At 38.0% G+C, this 18,847-nt stretch overlaps 1 protein-coding gene across 1 annotated transcript in view; it reads right to left on the bottom strand.

Annotated features, from left to right (window-relative positions):
* The window catches only part of LOC104280347 (vacuolar protein sorting-associated protein 13B-like), a gene marked incomplete at its 5' end in the record, with an annotated part of 79,718 nt that overhangs the window by 26,261 nt on the left and 34,610 nt on the right, over window positions 1-18,847 (bottom strand). The window contains 12 exon segments of the mRNA XM_009877967.1: window positions 352-551; window positions 1,155-1,282; window positions 2,744-3,027; window positions 4,135-4,281; window positions 4,707-4,895; window positions 5,886-6,087; window positions 6,714-6,884; window positions 7,341-7,516; window positions 7,679-7,762; window positions 7,919-8,182; window positions 9,788-9,812; window positions 9,814-9,938. Coding sequence (XP_009876269.1) covers window positions 352-551; window positions 1,155-1,282; window positions 2,744-3,027; window positions 4,135-4,281; window positions 4,707-4,895; window positions 5,886-6,087; window positions 6,714-6,884; window positions 7,341-7,516; window positions 7,679-7,762; window positions 7,919-8,182; window positions 9,788-9,812; window positions 9,814-9,938 — 1,995 coding nt within the window.

The following is an 18,847-nucleotide window of genomic DNA, read 5'->3' as shown; positions in this document are numbered from 1 at the left end:
CCCAGATTCTGTGGGGTTCTTCACTGACAGGGGCCAGAAATTTTCAGGATTGATTTTTCCAGCGTATCCCTTGGCCTTGCCAGGTCAACCAAAAAGAAGTGAAAAAATTTGTCACTAGAAAGCCTGTATTTATGATCCAGCTATTTTAAAAGCATAGCTAGTGAAGAAGGTAATCCGTATCCTAAAATTCCCACAGGAAGGGGCTTGGGAAGGAAAGCTCCAAAGACTTGAATAAAGAAAAATCTAAAATCAACAGAAAGGACATACTTATTGCAGAGGAACAATATACTGCACAGGTAAGGAAGACAACCATTTATGCTGTGAACTAGGAAACAGTTTATCATGCTTTACCTGTGTTCCTTGATTGTTGATGTCCACAAAATCACTCCATTCATTTACTAATTCATCAGATGATGCCACTTTCAGAAGAATGCTGGGCAACAAATCTCTTGTTTTGCAATCTGGATAGCTGGAGACTTGATGGTAAAGCTCATGATGAACCGAACATTCAGCTGGAATCTTTCTGCAATAAACTTCAAACTTTGGTGTATCTGAAATTTTATAAAATATATAAGATGAGGGCTTTCTAAAACCTGTATTAAATCAAAGCTCACCTATACTTACACAAATGAGGAAGCTTCTGTCTGAAATATTACTAATAAATAAAAACATTACTTATCTATTGGTTGGAATTTTAATGTTTGTTTTTTTTCCTTTTCTTTTTTATGTCATTAAGATTTAGATAAACAATGTTCCACTGATAACTAGGTTAAAGCACTGTAACTGGAATTTTGACAATGCTTTGTGCTACACTTGAGAATCTGACAGAATTTAAATGTTCCATGGGATTGAACTGATGACAACAAAATTCCACTGCCTATTAGTTTCCTACAGCCAAGTCACCTTGACAACTGGAACCAGGGAGACCCAAAAGCCTGAAGCTGTGTAAGTTCATACTCCTGACGTAAAGATTAGCTCCAATAGCTTCCAGGCTTCAGTATCTTCCAGAGTCTCTCACTTTGAGACAGACCTTTAGGAGGGCATCAAGTTCTTGTAACCAAAACACATAACTGAGCTCAACTTAGTACTGCAGATAAGAGTAATACAATTTATACTAAACAGTGCACTGTTTCTAACTACTGTATGCTACCTACCTTTGAAATTCTCTTTTAGAAGCAATGGAATGGAGCACCTATTGTGGATAATTATACGAGGACTAGGATCTTCTGTAAGTGTTAGGTACGTCACGCCAAGATGCTCTTGATAAGTCAGTACTATAGCTCTAAAACAGAAGCAGATATATTAGATAATACATGTTTTGGATGAAACATTTATGTATTATTACTCTGGACAATCAAAAACATTTGAAACTAGCATCTCTAAGACTCTATGATCAAGTTCCAATTCCACAAATATTTGTATACACTTAGGCAAGTATGTTCCTCCACTGAGAACTATAGTTAAATGGAAGAACACGTGGAAGTAGCACGAAAAAAGACATGAGGGAAGAAATCACTTCATAGAGACTACTCATGAGTTAAATTGAGCACGTGTGTTTGCAAGATGAGAGCCTGAGCCAGCAGAGATTTCTATTAAATTAAAAACATCAGATTGAAGGCCCAAATTTTCAACATAAATCTTTAAAATTTTCCAGAAGAATTTGCACGCATACTTCTCTGATACACATGAAAGATATTTTAACAAATACATAAATCTGTAACTGACTGCTCCCCTGGAATGATCCACAATGCTATTGCCCTTTCAAATGTTAATGTTATGGATCATCACTTCATAAATTTCCAAAATGAAAATAAATTAATTTAGCTCTACTTATTAGCTACATAAAATGTCTTCATGCAGAAACACAAATTCTTTTTTTTTTCTTCTGCAAATTTATTGGCTTTTTCAAAAAACTTCACCTCATGGTGGTTTTAAAAATCCAAACAGTCTGAAAACTTGATTAAGAACATTATATCCTCTGTGCCTGTCTCAGAATTATAAGGAATCCTTTCCTTGTTCTTCCCATTATTTTTTTTCCTGAAGTCTGTGTGAGAATCTTTAGTATCCACAATGAGACATCTTAGATTCTGCAGAAGAACTGCATGAGAGTTTGAATGATATCAAGCACTTCAGGCAAAAGAAAGATCATATAGTTGGGTCTGAGAGCTGAAGCTGGGCAATTGACAAGTCATTGGACTGTTATTTTTAATTAGCTGGATCCATTTGTCTCTAAGTATAAGGCACATTCAGATATTTCAAGCTTTCAAACTTGGAAATATTTCCTTCTTTTAGTCTCAAAATAGTTTCACCCTTTTTTTACATTACCTGTTTATCCTAATTCTTATTAAAATATATTTTCACCTTTTAGAAACAAAACCTAAATTTCTGTGTCATATTATTTCGTACAGTCCTTGAACTCTTAAATTGTTACTCACGATTTAAAGAGACTATCATCTTGAATAAAGCTTCTCATGCTCTTATTTTATACGCATGTAAAAACCCAGCAGCCCATATATTATAAAAATTGTACAACTTGTATATGGTTATCATATTAAACCATTTATAACAAAAGCATGAAAACCTTCAAAAGATAACAATTTTTAAATTAAACTAAGACTTGCCATTACATATGGGGGGCATGTGTTACTCTGACTTTTGCATTAATCTCTCATGGTTTCTTACTAGCTGGGGCTTTATAGCAACAAGCAAAGCTCATTGTTCACGACCGCTCAGCGTACAGTACCTGGTACAAAATCCACTTTCACTCCGAACCCCCATGGGCACTGCCACGCTCTGTCGAGCAAACTCCTGTTTGATGACAGCTGGCAGGCTCCACAGCTCCCAGCTCCCAGTGCAGCCGCCTGGGCTGAAACTCAGCAGGATGCGTTTTTCAGTAAGAGGCACCTCTGAAGCGAAGGCACTGGGGTCTGACATCAGGTCCCAGCAGGGCACAGCGCTCAGCACCTCACCGGGTGATGCCCTGGCTGGGCTGGCACTGAAAACCGCGCTGTCCGGTGAGTGGAAATCCTGGATAAAAAAAAACCCAAACAAAACCAAAATGACAGTGGCGACACAACGTGCTGGATCGTGGCTGGAAGTTTATTCATGTTGACCTTGCACAGCCTCAAGTAGCCAATGATGGCAACTAACCACAGGCTGCACTAAGTCCATTGCATTAAAAGCTATTTGGCCAAATTCTGTCTTCAGGTATGCTTATGCAGCTAATTGGGCATACTTGTCTACTGTCCACTCTCATAACATAACTCCACCAAAAGCAACAGTTACAGCACTGTAATGCAACTGCGAGAAGAAAATCCACTTATAGATATAAAACTAAGAGTGGATTTTAGCCTCCACGTTCTTCCAACTTCCCATTTCACAAGACTGCCACAAAACGCACAGTGAACAAATGTAGATACTGATGTGAAGAAAACTAATGTAGAAGGAAAAAACCTGCAGAAATAGGGAACTTAAAAAAATTGTTTATCTGCCAACTCCTCTAGCAAGTCTGAACCTGAGAATTTCTTCCACATATTTTACTATAAATGTAATCTTCAATAAATATGTATAAATGGTTGATTAAAATATATTGACCATGCATACATTTTGGTTCCTGTAAGCCAGTCCTTAAATACACTGTGTGATTAGTAGAAAACTGATATTCACGATTTGATGCAGTTCGCTGAAATACATGAACTTTGGGCACGTCTCTAGTTCTGCAGCTTTGTTCAGATAACTGGATTCTTCCCAAAAGGATAACAAAAAGTTTTCAGCCTGCCAGGCCAATATACCTCTTTTACACGCAAACTCAGTAAAGATTCTGAGAACAATTTCAACAGCTACTATGGATTATGCTGCCTATTTTGGCCATTAGTGCCTGAACAGATGGAGAACAGGCAGAACTAATTGTGCAATCTGCAAGAATCTCCTGCTTTGCACAGATTTCTGATCACAGTTAATTACCAGAGTTGAATTTACTCAGGATTCTGTATTGTAAATTAAGATGATGTAAAATACTTTGTCATTATTATGTTTAAAGATTTCTGTTCAAGCTCTGCCCTATGCAGTTGAGATTATACATATCCAAATACCCATGCGGCTGCAGTTGACAAACAAAAACAGTATCCACATTACCTCTTCTCCTGAGTGGGGTTTGGAAACAGAAAGCTGTGGCCTATAATAGATTTGATATGATGTATCATTGATTATTGTTGTCTTATCTTCTATCTGTAGAATTTGGATACCTTGTCGAACCATTGAAGAAATGCAGAACTGACACAACTGTAAGATAATATAAATGATGATGAGGTCACACACAAAACCACAGAAGGTATTGAAATACGGTGACAAGACTGCCACTTGCTTTTTAACTGTGGAGATCCTGTCTATATTCATGCCCTTTGTAACTGGAGCCACATCACATACTTTTTAAGTTGCATCTGTCAATGTTTTTCAAACAAGATTGAGAATTCATTAATTCTTTTTCCAGGAGATACAGTATTATCTTCATGAGCTGGGCAGACTGGTTTTGGCCATCTAATTTTTTAAATTATATTTATTACTTTGTTTATACCCTCATTAAGTTTTATATGCATTAAAATAATTAGGGAGGACCTTTCACACCGTATACATTTCATTGTTTTAATCCGATATACATCTGTGTTTTTACATGAACAAGTTATAAATCATGATAATATTCTTCTAACCTTTTGATGACCTGGAAAAGCACCAAGTTTTATTTCAGCTTCAACAAAACCTTCTTCGTCCAACGTTACTACTTCCCCATTATCGGCATCCTTCCATTTTGGGGAGGTCACATGATGAACCAGCTTAATTGCCACTGACTTGTGCACAGTGTTAGTGTTTGCCCAGTATATTCCGACCTGAAAAGCTTCCTGCAAGTGAAAAATGACCAATTATCACTTGTTGACAATTTGATACGCTTCTACTGGAGTTAAACCTAGTTTCCAGTATCAAGTCAATCTAATTTATTCCCCTTCTCACTCTGACTCTTACTATGTGGTACAAGGATAGATGAAATCACAATGCTGATATGGGACTGACCTTCACGGTGGAAGAAAAACCACAGTCTACACTGAGACATGTTAACAGGCAGACCTTTTGTTTATTAACAGACATACATGGCGGGGAAAAAAAGATAGCAGAATAAATAGGAAGTATCAGATTGTCCGGTTAGAACTGACAAACTGCTCTGCCAAATTATTTTGATTCATTCAAGAATAAAGAATTGGAGTTGTAATAAAAAAGCATGCACATGGCCAGGCTAAGGTATGTGAGAAGATCCAGTACACAAAACTCTGAATTCAGGAAGGCAGGCATCCTAAAGAATCTTCCTCGTTTCTAATTCCCTCTGTCTCATTAACTTTTTTGGCAGCATACTAGCTATCACTTGATCTAAAGCACTCTCAAAACAAACATCCCTCCCAGGCTGTCAGCTTTGCTACTGTGGTCAAGACACTTCCCAGGTGACAGGCCAGGACAGCAGGGCCAAAGTCTGTATTTGACCTTTGCAGCAATTTACTTGGGCTGCGATGTTATGCCCACACTATGGATTAATTGGCTGAATTGGCAGGAAGGAAAGAAGGCTGCTGAATCAGTTGGCATCCAGGTCTTCTTTCTACAGTGTCTTATAGACAATTTTTAACTATGCATCTTTAAGATGTTCTTCAAACACTGCTATCAAGTGCATTGTCGCTACCCACTCAGTGGCTCAGTCAGCATGGCACGTTTCTAGTGTTTTTTCTACTCGTATATGACTAACAGACACAGTGACTGCAAAGTGGGAATCATCTGGATTAATAACTGTTCTTCAGAATTGGAATGTTCAGCAGAACTGTGCCTGTTAACATGAATGGCAAATTTACCTCAAAGTTGGGAGGTATAATGACTTTCCCAGTGGGTACTTGAAGAACAATCTTCTCTCCTTCAAACAGCCACAGGTCCCACTTGGACTGATTGATGAGCAAAGCCCAGGGTAGGAGTTCTATCAGCAGAGTTTTAATGCATGGTTTCCACACCGACAGCTTTACCCGCATTGGGCTATCCCATTGGGAGAGTTGTTCACTGCTGTTCAGAAAACAAAAAGGAACAATGAATTCAAGATTACAAATGATAAGCTGTCATTTTCAGAAATTTGCAAGGCTTTTCTGGTTTTGAAATAGACAGCCTCCTCTTATGTTACATTCTGGAACACATTGAGATGCTATCAGAAAGATCTAGCTACATATAGGCTACAAAGACATAGTTTCAACTGTCCAAGCACAACTTAAATTTGTTCAATTAAAGAAACACCTTAACAGAATTATCACTATCCTTCTGAGCTAAACCCGTGACTTCTGTAGTCATAAAATCACATTTCCCTTTACTTTTTTGAGACACTCCTCCTACAGCAACTCTCTGTTTCTGTACTGAATGGCTACCACACTAACAACAGCCTCTAGAGTTGCAACAAAGAAGGTGCCTTCACAAAAAATAGTTCTTTTTTTTTAATCCTTGCTGATGCAATCTTAGTGTACTCAAGGGCAGCCCCTAGGCTGACCTCATTCTTTTCCCACTTTCAACAGATTCTGCAGCTTACATACAGGAATCATGTAATTACTGAAAACATATTCCATGTTGTTCACATTTAGTCTTGAACATGATTTCAGTTTATTCAAAAAGGCAATGCAACAAATTCTTTAGCAAAGAATTACCTATCTGAATCCTTCCTATTATATGGCCACGCAGGCTGGGGAGGATTAGCAGTGCCATAGAACTCGGACAGTATTTGGTTGACATTGCCTGCTGGATGGGATTTAGTTGCTATCTGTTTAATTAGGGTGGTTGAGATAGGGACTGCACACTCTGATGGATCATCTTCTTCCCTGTGATTGAAAACAGATTCAGTCACAAAACAAGAACAAGCATTAGTAGGACTAACATTTGCTTTAATGAGCACAACCTGCAGTTGGAATACTCTCAAGGTAATCATGGATGAACGAAGTTACGATGTCTAACAAGTTTCTGAGCATTAAATGACATGCATGAACTTGTTAGGACACTGTAATAACCCTTTTAGGGTCTAAGACCCTAGAAACTCTTCAGTATTCTTGAAAAAAAAACATTTCAAGATCATTTAGGAATTTATTTTTCAAAACACAAAAATGTGGATGGCTTAATTTAATATTCTTATCATATCATTTCAGGCCACACATGCCTGTTCTGTTGTATCTTCTCTGCATATGCTGTACTCTTGGAAAAAATGCACCAGAACTTGAAGTGTAAATTATTCCTTCTTTTCCACACAAATGAACTACTTGCAAGAAAAGTGAGTATTTTACCTGGCTTGAAATGTCAGGTGGTGCGTAAGATCAGGTTCTATATTTTGCAGTGCTTTCTCTTGTCCTTTCCCTGGAATCACTTGGGTTTCATTCAGCCCCAGACTTCTCTTCTCTAAATGTATGATAATTGGGTCTGGAAGATGGCTCCTTACAATGAAAAGAGGGCTGAAAACAATCTGCAAAACCAAAAGAATAAACCAATTTAAGGCCAGTTTTATTCCAGTATTATAACTGTTGAAACAAGCTATTAATAAATCTTTCAAGTGCATCATTCTGCCCTTATGATATGGCATGTAAGGCATAAACATTTATATTTCAGAGACATCAAATGTACTTACTAATCGTTGCTGCACATGAGAGTTGGGCTCTAAAGTCAAAATTGTGCACCACACATATGTAATTGAACTCCTTGAAGATGGTACCTGTATGCAGAGAGATCAGCAGCATTACACTAGGACTATTTCAGGACGATAGTGTTCGACACTTCATCATATCAAATAGAAGTCTAAATGCAAAAATCTCCATTTTTTTTCAGACATTTTTTACGCAACATTCCATATACCTATTTCTAGTCATACCTGAATGACGGTGCTGTGTTCTGTATGTTTAGAACTGAGACATACATCTCGGGACCAGTCTTCATCTCCTGTAGCTTTCACACTCAGCTCGGTGAGCTCGTTGTTTTCTAGGACATATGAAGGCAACTTCTGCTTGGCTGCGAGGCAGTTGATGTGTTCTTTAACAACGGCCTGCCCATCCTGACTAATGTAATGCTGAACCACCTTCAGTTCAATGCCTTCGGAGAGGTAACTACAGACTGTCTGTCTTCCACAGATTAGGATCTAAAATACACAAAAATATGCAGCTCATATATAAACAATTGCGGAAAAAAAAGGTCAAAATTGAATTATAGAGTGAAAACCTGTATAAAAATAATCTTTGCAGTTTAGGCTTTCTCAAGCACTGCAGAAGGCAGTGAATGGTAAAACATTATTTTTATTGGTCAAATGTATGTGAAATTTCCCAGCAATGCAGGCATTAAAATGCTTGAAATATTACTAAGGCAGTATCCGGGCTTGAAAGAAATACATAACATATCTACTTGCATTCCCACTGAACTCAGCACTACTGCCCATGGCTGGTTTGGATTTTAAGAGTACTGTAGTGGTCTCTAAATGCTGAGCCCTTTCTCCGCAGATGCAGTGATGTACTTCACAAGAAAGGTTTCCACTGACACCTCACATTCACACCACAATACAGCGATCCAGACCTTGCAGTATGTTTGCTGTTTTAAAGCTTACTATTCCATTAAATATCTGTACCATACTTCTGTATTTGTGTGCCCACCTAGAAAATGACCAAATTAAACTCAGAGTTGTTGCTGTCCATCATACCTGAATTACTTATTACAGAACAAATATGTCCTGCAACAGGGCAATGGGAAACGTATTTAAATTGAAGGAGAATAGGTTTAGGTTTGATCTTAGGAAGAAATTCTTCAGTATGAGGGTGGCAAGACTCCGGAATAGATTGCCCAGAGAAGTTGTGGACGCCCCCTCCCTTGAGGTGTTCAAGGCCAGGCTGGATGAGGCCTTGAGCAACCTGGTCTAGTTGAGAAGCATCCCTGCCCATGGCAGGGAGGTTGGATTAGATGATCTCTAAGGTCCTTTCAACTTAGGCCACTCTATGATTCCGTAATTCTATGAAATACCTGACTTTTTCTAAGCTGTACAGAGAAAGAGCATTCCATGTATAGCCCTGCTACAATCACCTTTACTTGCTTTTCACTAATGAGGGTGCACACCGTAGCTACAACCTAGCAAGCAAAATCTCAGGAGGGCTTTCAGTGACACCAGGCACTATTCTTGTCTGATCAGCTGTATTTCTGTTGCGCAACGTAAGGCGCTCTGCCATATCCATGAGCTGAGCATGTTACGTCCACCACATGCTTTGGCTTCTGATAATACAGGCAGAATGACTGCAGTGTTATTACCATTCTCTTTACAGAGATAGTATGTGAAAAGTTACTGCGTAGCAGCACATTTTCAAATGTTAATATTTAGTCATTCCTTCTTTCTCTTTAGCAATACAGGGGCTTGAATTACAATCCAGAATAAGATATGAAGATCTTCTTATAAACAAACAAACAAATAAATAAATAGATTCTGCTTCTCGAGCTTAAAACATGCAAGAGATTGTGTAATTTAGCACTGGAACATGTGAAATACGTGGTGGTAACCGAACTTTTTAATGCTACAATCCATACCAAAATGAAGAAAAGGAGTTGTAAAAACTCCCAAAAATGCCCCTAGAAGGCTGTTACACTTGTCTTTTTGCAGATCCCAATAGGAAAGAGTAAGTATTTTAGGTGACTAGTGACTAACTCACGAATACGTAACAGTATCAATTACTCGTGTTATTTTTTCCAAACCGTATCAAATACTTACTTGCTTTTGCACTCCACTGATTTTTTTTGATAATAAGTGATGCTGTCCGGCCCTTGTACTGAATAGTACGAATAAAGGTCCCTGTGTTGTCCACACTGAATGGTTCAGACCACCGCCAGTTTCCCCAGCCTTCAATACAGATGTGTAACAGCTGGAAAGAAATCAATTACTATTTCAATATACAACTGGGAAAAAAAGGCTTTGCAGTAGCATAGGAATTCCCATGACAGAGAAATATTCTTGGCTTTAAAACTCGGCAGTGATAAGCATATCAGTTCTCTGAATGATCCACTCATTCTGTGATTTTGTCATTTCAGATACAAACAGAAGAATCAGCAATACCATAAGACGGCTCTGCATTACACACTTCTATAAATCGCCTGCTTTAACAGCGTATTTAGGATGGCAAAAGTACAGCACATAACTGTTCAGAAAAAAAGGCTACGTAGACCAGAGAGCGTAAAATGGGAAATAAGAGATTGTCTTTACTGCCCTTGAAATTGTTCTAGAAATCCATCCTCGTTATTACCAGCAAGGTGATATGGAATGCAGGTCCACGTCAGATTTTGGGCCTTCAGAATAAGACACCGAATTGCAGATACCTTTCCCTTCAAGATAAAGGATGCAAATCTATTTGCATGTATATCTGTATAGGTTACATATATATGTGTGTCAAATGTAAAAGTTAGCAGATTGCTAAGAGATGGGAAACATTTCATTTCTTACACAAATGTGGTGGCAACTTCAAGCTTGACTGCATGAGAAGAAATTTAACTGCATAATTATACTCCCTGTGTGATTTATTCCGGAAAAGGAGTGGCTTTTTTTCCAGTTTCACTTAAATCACTTCCAGAGCAATACAGTCTTTCATCATTTGAAGAGTCTTTCATCCATTTACCCACCATAGGCACTTACCTCTATCCCATGGAGATTCTTTAAGCCAGAGCAGTGAAAATTGGTACTGTTCCATGTAGGTCAATGAAGTTACATAAATTTACGCCAGCTGAAGATCTGGTTATTTAGCTCTGTATAGATCTTTTTGTGGCTGTGCAAACTTAAGAATGTGAGTTATATATAAGGGATCAAAGAAGTAAGCATTCTGGGTAAAATTTATTCTTTGCAGAGGGCCAGCAAAGAGCCTAGGCATCACTTAAGTCCTTTAAAACAGTTATATAAAGGCCTTGTGGGAATTCTCTCCTGAGGGTTGAATTTCACTCTGATTTTGGGCATCTGTCATTAATTAATTTAAGTAATTGAGAACAGAATCAGGCCCAAAGTTTGATTATTTACATGAGCAAAAATTGAAACTTGTCAATATTATCTTCTCCCGCGACTTGTTTCCAAAAAGAGAGAGCACTGGCCATAGATCTGGCCAGTTGGACTTTGTAAATGGCTGGATGGCGGCTTTTTTTTTTCTTCACTGTTTTAAGAAACAACCGCAGCAACAACTTTCAAAGATATTACAACTCAGTAGCCTGTTTGCAATTTGTGGTATCCTCAGCACAAGTTACACACAGAACAATAACATCCATTCAGTGGGTGGCTTTTGAATTTGTAAGAGTGATGACTGTTGCATTCAGATTCAAATTAGTTTTATGCTGGAAGCACAAAGGCTAATGTGTGCCAGTGTGCACACGGGCATGCATCTGGATGTGCACATGTGTGGGCACAGCTTTATATTCAAGAATACATCGAGGGAAGCTGTGCACTAGGACACTCAAACTCATAAACAAACACGTCGCTTTGATTCTTAAATATTAGTTACAGAAAAGGAAAAACAAAACAAAACAATAAAATCCAACTGCAGTGGCTGGAATCAGTTCAGTTTCTTACAGAGGCAGCTGGGAATAAATCTCATCACATATGAAAACTAAGAGAAACAAGAAAACTGTTTACTTTGGAGAGACTGGTAGCTGGAAATGACAGCCAAATAATGAGGAAAGGTACTAAGTAGTCAGTCTCAGCTAGAAGGCACACAAAATACAGCGTGCTCCAAAGATAGATGTCATATAAATGCCATAAATGGTGATTACTAATTGTATGTAGCTCCAACATTAGGATGTCTCCCACCCTGTGTAAACAGCTTTGCTCATGAGTTGAATGTTCCCAAGGAACACTGTCAGCGTTCCCTGAGCAGTCATTAGCTCCCATATGCTGCCTTACTAATTTTCTTTGTAGCACAGCGATTAGCCTGCATTTAAGTTCACAGTTCAGAAAGAAAAATAAAAAAGAGCTATTATCATATACTGGCAATTTCTTATTTTTTAAACATGCTTTTGTATACTGGTAAATGCTACATACAGAGGGAATAGCCTTGGTAAGTTATTTTAAAGATATCTAATGTCTTTGTATTAATGACATAACAATATAAGAATTGGGTACTGTGTAAATTTACTTTTGAGCCAAGAAACTGCGTTCCATGAAAAAAAGTTACCTCTGGGTGAATCAATTATTTAAATGTGAGATTTCTAGAAAACGAGGCTAGAAGTAATTAGCAAATGACACTAAGTGATACAGAGATATATGGCAGGAAATAAAAATCGAAGTAATTTTAGAAAACTAAGTAATCAGGCACTAACATTATTTTAGCAGAAAACATCATAATAGATGGTGTTAGATCCTCAACAAGGCAGAGGTCTAGTTCTACATATTTTCTAGTTCTACTAGTTCTAGTTCAAGCATAGTCATGGCAAAAAGATACAAAAAATATTCAATGGTCTAACAAACACAATCCATTGACAAGTGGCAATTGATAGTTTAAGGAGAATTTAAAACAGGCTATCTCGTGTATGTGAATATAGGCACTCATTTGTGTAACCATCCAATTTCCGCATTTTCTGTTAGGGAAACATATCAACAGATAACACAGAGTTTTTTGTTTTGACTAGACTTTGCTGGGGTTTGGATTTGTAATCCTGAGACATTATGGATTTCTGTTTTGAGAGGGAAAGAAATTGCCTTTGGGGAGGCAGACTAAGATGAAGTTGCTCCTGGAGCGAATGACTAGAAAAGCTGTATTCTTTATCATGGCCCTTCCCAGAATGTTTATATGCCCTCCTCAGAATTTTACTTAGGATTTCAGCTAGATATGTTAGTGAAGGATACAATCTGAGTAAATAAAGCCAAGTGTCATATGACAAGGCACGAAGACTAAAATGGGGGATTAAAAATGAGACTAAGAAGGGAGCCTGTCCAGGAAAGGCAGCATTTTCCAGCTGTATAAGTAATTTAAAGCTTGAGTCTTCAAAATGCTTAGTGATATGAATTTGATTTCTACTTTGCCTGGAGATCCACCAAAGTTAACTTGGGTTCACTGTAGTTAGATTGCATCCGTTTTCTAAGTGAAACAAGAAAAAGCTTTTTGGGAAGAATACGGGTTATTGCTCTCAACTCTGAAAGACTGGGAGAAATCAAGTAAGGATGTGGTTAATGGTGTGGAAGCAGTTAGTTATTTTAAAAGATATAAGATAGTAAAAATGAAAGCTGTGATGATCCAGCAGCATGAAGGAAATAGAGACCTGGAGTCAGGAGCTGAATTCTAAGACTTGAAGCTAAAGCAACTTTTAATTGAAAAATTAAAGAAGGATGATCAGTATTTTTCAGTTGTGTTCTCAGCATACAAGGTGGCCCTTGACTAGGATCAGGACCTGGAACGACAAAACCAATTAGTATTTGGGAAAACAGTGAATGAAATGTTCATTCTGCACATGGTGTAGCGGACAGATGTGTGAATGTTTGCCTTAAATATTTCTTGGCATTTTACAAACCCACGGCTTGGTCAAAACCAAGGTTGGTTTTTGGTCCTGTGTGGCAAACTGGTAAGTGCCAAATGGAATGCCTCAAACAGCCTTGGCCCCAGTATGCATGAGATAAGGAGTCTTGCGAAGGCAGGATCTCCCAAGGAGATAGGGCAATCACATATGCTAATGAAGATTATCGAAAACAATGAAGGACCTTGCTCCTCTACCTAGCATTCAGCACGTCTGTGTGCAGAGACGTGTATAAATTGAGGTGTGATAAAGTTAGACAGACAGGAGACAGAAGAAGAAGGTACAGAAGCATGTAGACAGAGACGAAGAAGACAAGAAGTGCAGAGGAGAAGTAAAGATGATGGCATCCTTGAACCCTCCTTAGCGGGACCAATGAAGGTACCCTGACTGGTGATCTCTGTTTCTCCCCCTTCTTTTTAGTTTCTTTCTCTCTCTCTCCCTTTCTCCTCCTTCTGTTTCTTTCCCTTTCCCTTTTCTCACTAAGTAATGCAAGGCCTATCATACTGCTTGCTTAGTTTATACTTAGTTTCCTTCTTGTAATCGTTAGGCATAGTACTGCCTGTTCTAAGTTGTTATATGTTCTTTTTCCCTGTTACCATTCAGTAACAACCAGCTCACTGGAGTTTGTTGCATACCTGGTTTTTTCCTGATTATCATTAAGTCATACTATATTGCCTACCCTAAGGTAACTAAAACCAACTATCATGAGTCTGATCTATATGCTGTGAGAAATTAATAAATATTTGTGTATGGACCTAGAGACTTGTCTCACCGTTGTCCACTCCCTTGGGGAATTACGAATCTAAGTCACCTGTCCCCTCTTCCTGGGCGAGACGTGAAAATTGTCAACTGCAGCAGCCACCAAACCAGTTCAAATTTCAGTTTGGCTTCATTTTCCTTGTGAGACTTGAAAGATCTGGCCAGTTCTACACCACTGGACCTTGTAAGACATCAGGCCAGTATGAAGTATGGGAGAAAGTAACTTCCATCATCCCCATGCTGGCTAGTAGAAGAAAGGCCACACCTGGCAGACAAACTGTGACCCTTGGGGCCTCCTGGAGGTCTTGTGAGTCTCCAGACAATCTACAAAGCAGGTACAAACTAGTTCTACACACTGTGGAAGAGTCTTTTGGTTAAGGAACAGTCACCAAATTATGAGGGTTCATGAGATACATGGATAATATCAAGCCTTATCTACCCTAGATATAATCTAGAAAGTCAATTCCATACAAATCAGTATAACCATTGATTTTCAATGTAGGATCCCAAAGGAAAGCAAAAATACACTTCTCACTACTTAAACAGTGAAAAATAACATAAAACTTTTTTTTTCTTTTTGCCTGATCTTGTTCTGTGAATGAGCTAGGGAAAACTATGTAAAGTACAAAAGGTTGTGCAGAGAACCTGTAACATCCCAAAACAATAAAACAGGAAAATAACCCAGTAATAACTGCTGAATAAGTCACATTTTCTAAGTTTGAACCCACAGAGTACTGTATATTATCTTACACTTTATATAACCCAATACCTGAAAGAATAAATAACAAAGAATTATGATCCTGCTTGGGGTGTAACATAAATTAAAATTCAGTTTCCGTCTTTTTTTTTTTTTTTGCAGGAGAACAAGGAGATGGTTCTTACAGCTATTTCCAAATCTACAACTACCTTGAAAAAATATATTTATAAAATTCTAGCAAATGTTGTTCTTTGCAGGGACAATATTTAAAATAAGAGAAGAAATACTTTAAATAGATTCTCATGAAGGTATTACTACTATAGTAACCACTATTAAAATCTATTTAAGAATTTATAAATGTAGGTTCAGAAGAACAGGAAATGAAATGATAGAGAATTTTTCCCTCAAATTCTATATAATTAGCAATGAAGTGGGACAGAGCTGTTTCAGGCATATTTATCTACTTTGATAAGAAATAAATCTATTTTGTTTATAACTAGTAACTTGGCCACATTCTCTTTGAAGTCATTGCCCACTACACCTGCTGCTTCAAGTTCAGGACAGTGAGAAGTGAAAACGGGCTGTTACCATAACCCTCGGAGAAGACTCTGGAGAAAGGTTTGAGAGCTGCTACTTTAAATGCAGATTTCCCCTATGTAACATTTTATTTTGCATAGGAAGCAAAATAATGAACTCAGATCCATTATTCTTTGATTCTTCAGAGGACTGTGCTGAAGTTTGAGTGTGGGGAAAATTAGCCAGTAATAACTAGCATGTTATAGAAGACCTCTGCTGTTTATTCACAAGCAAACAATCTCTGCAGAATACATTCAGGGGACTCTTACACAAATAGCTGTTTTTTACATGTGCTGTGATCCCCAGTGGGACCCTCCAACTGCCTACTGTCTTGCAAGACAGAATTCCTTACTTCTGAGTAAATTGCTAGGAAGATCTGTTCTCGCCTAACTTCAGAGTTTCACCCTATGTATCACATGCTCCAGTTCTTTTCCTAAAAAACACATCTGTCTTAGAGACAAACACGACTTTTGACATAACTGGGGCCCATCCCACAAAGCAACTTGAAAATCAAGATAAGGAGCGCAGGCTCGATCCAAATAATAACGTAGGAGCCAGTGTTGTCTGTAGAGCACAGGCGTGATGTAGCTTCTCTTTCCTTTTAACGACATCTAACAGACCTCCAACTTTCATTAAAATCTGCAAAAGGAACTCACGAGGTCTGGCAACTTCTGCTAGAACTGCTTAAAGCCTCAAATATCATCAGTTTTGGACTTACCCCAACTCTGAAAGGGACTATATAGTTGGGGGTGTCTTATCCCTAAGGAAGTTCAAAACCTCATGAAATCTGAGGAAAACATGGGGGATGGAGCGGAATAGAAGAGCAGGCATTGGACCTCAGACTTATTACTGAAATATTAGCCAAACTAGCGAGACTTGAAGGAATCAGAGTGAAAGTTAAAAGGGAAAGGTTAGGTTCCCTGAAATGTAGAAGATCCGGGCTGGGAAAAAATGAAGGAAGGAAGGAGCTTTAAGTTAAGCCAAATAGTTGGAGGGACACCATCAATAACTGATAAATCCAAATCCTTGGTGTGCTCTAGCTGTTTTTGTAACAGGAAAAAGGTGATCAATTTTTTAATTATAGCCTATAGCAGCTTCATTAATATTAAAATGAATTCTAAATGCAAATAAAACATTATGTAACTATGTGCTACTATAAAAATAACGTATTTTAGGTATATATAAATGTGTTAAATAATTCAAATGGGCAATTACCACATCTCTCACTATGCTTAATTAGCAAAAGAAAAATGGAGAATTTTATTGATGTAAATGTAAAAGAAATACAATCCTTTAAAAACTATTTATTTTCATTTAACTGAACTGCCTTGCCATACTAAAAAAACATTTTGCAGAGGTTAAATAAAGTATTTCATGGCAACCGCTGCTTCTTAGTGCCTGTGTAACAAGAAACATGAGCCAGCCGAAGTTGTGCAAGTTGGTTTTCTTTCCCAGTAAGAGAATGTGGTATCTAAGACCTCGTCCTAACTCATTTTATCCCCAAGAGTAAGTCAAGTAAGTCAAGTATGAACTAATGCCTGGAGGGAAGTCCCTGACTCCTGAAGTATGGATTATTTCACATTTATCTTACAATCTGCTCTCAGAGTTCTTAAAATTCACTAACTTGGCAAGTTGAGAATTATCATGAGAAATGAAATAATTTCATAACTATGAAGTCATCTAGCATTCCATGAATATGACACTTGGAGGGTTTGTCCATGCTTGGGCATTATTCTGACCTTTGGATAATGAGCTGCTAGATAATTTTGCACGGAAACAATTAGAAAAATGCTATAGCATGATAGGGATAACCTGATGTCTTAATTGAATCGTCGTTTTAATTTCAAGGATTTGTATCAATCATTGAAAAAAATTTATGTGACAACTTTAAAAAATAATATTAAAGCAAACTTATTTTTTTATGATCTAAAATGACAAGGGATTGTGCTGTTTAGATGCAATGCCATTCAGAAGCATGCTAAATACGCCATGATTTGCATGTAGCATTCAGCAAATGAACAAAGCTTACAGACAAAGGCCAAGATTCTCTGAACTTTGTAAAGAAAATTTGCTTCTATCTCAACAGTGTGTGGAAAGCCTGTGCTTCCATTTATTTTTGGTGAAATTACTTCAGTGCTATTTTTTTGTCTCTAAATTTCCCAGCAAGAGACAGTTGTTGAAAAACATTAAAAGAGCAGAAATACTCTTGAAATTATTCCAAAGGCTGGGACAAGGGAGGTACAGGCCCCCTACAAGAAGAACCTGCTGGCGAGCAATGTGGTTGAGTCAGGAGTGAGCTGTGAGCTTCACTATCTCCTGGGACACGGGAATCCAGCAAAACACTCCCGACTGTTTATCAGTCCAATTCTTCAGTGAATCTGAATCTGATCAGAGCAAAACAGAAGGGGGAAACCCTTTGACATCACCAACTCTCAGCTGCAGAATGAATATCTGAAAAATGAATCTGCAGTTCCTACTGTCACTTCACCCACTCCCGAATGTGTGATCTGGTTTTCTGCTGAACTTTTCCACCTTTTATCCTGCACTTTTATTTTTCATTTAATAATAAACTGACACAGCAGCCACGAAACTGGAATGTTTTGCACTGCTCAAGTCTGTGACTGAAAGGACAAGCTGAATATCGATGTTTTAATATTCGTTGTGCTTTTGGAATTAGTAGCTTGGCTGCAAGTGGGAAAGTATCAGTAGCAAGCATCAATTTTAACTCTCCCTACTTTTCACTTTGCTTGAGTTAACCCTCACATTCAAAACACTTTCTAGTTTGTGCTAGTGTCAGAAGTATGCCATTATTAGAAATACACCATAATCATTAGTAGAACTATCTGGGATGATGGTGAATATGAGGATTCTCTCAGCTATGAATAATTTTCTATCAGTAACCAGAAAACAGATATGAAAAATCATTAAGAGGAAAGCCTTACTTAGGTCTGGTTTTATTTATAATTGCTTTTAGCATTTCCTTCTTTTTCCATGTGTTTATGAAAAGGTTTAAACGACTTTTTGGGTGGTTGCTACAAAAGCGAGTGGTAGTTGGTTATGAAATACAGGTCACATTTAGCAAGCTTTCTATAAGCCTGGTTGTTCTTTCTCCCTCACAGAACTGTAGGGAGCTACTCAAGCATGCGTCCTGTCACCTGATGAGCGGCGATCCTGACACTTGCCCCAATTTGACAATCTGACACTTGCCCCATTGCGTAGTCACTCACTTGGATTGCTCACCTGTGGGCTGAGGCATCA

Source organism: Apaloderma vittatum, unplaced genomic scaffold, assembly GCF_000703405.1.
Source record: "Apaloderma vittatum isolate BGI_N311 unplaced genomic scaffold, ASM70340v1 scaffold3961, whole genome shotgun sequence".
Taxonomy (NCBI): Eukaryota; Metazoa; Chordata; class Aves; order Trogoniformes; family Trogonidae; genus Apaloderma; species Apaloderma vittatum.
The sequence above is the reverse complement of the archived record's forward strand: the minus strand, read 5'-3'. Positions and strand labels throughout refer to the sequence as shown.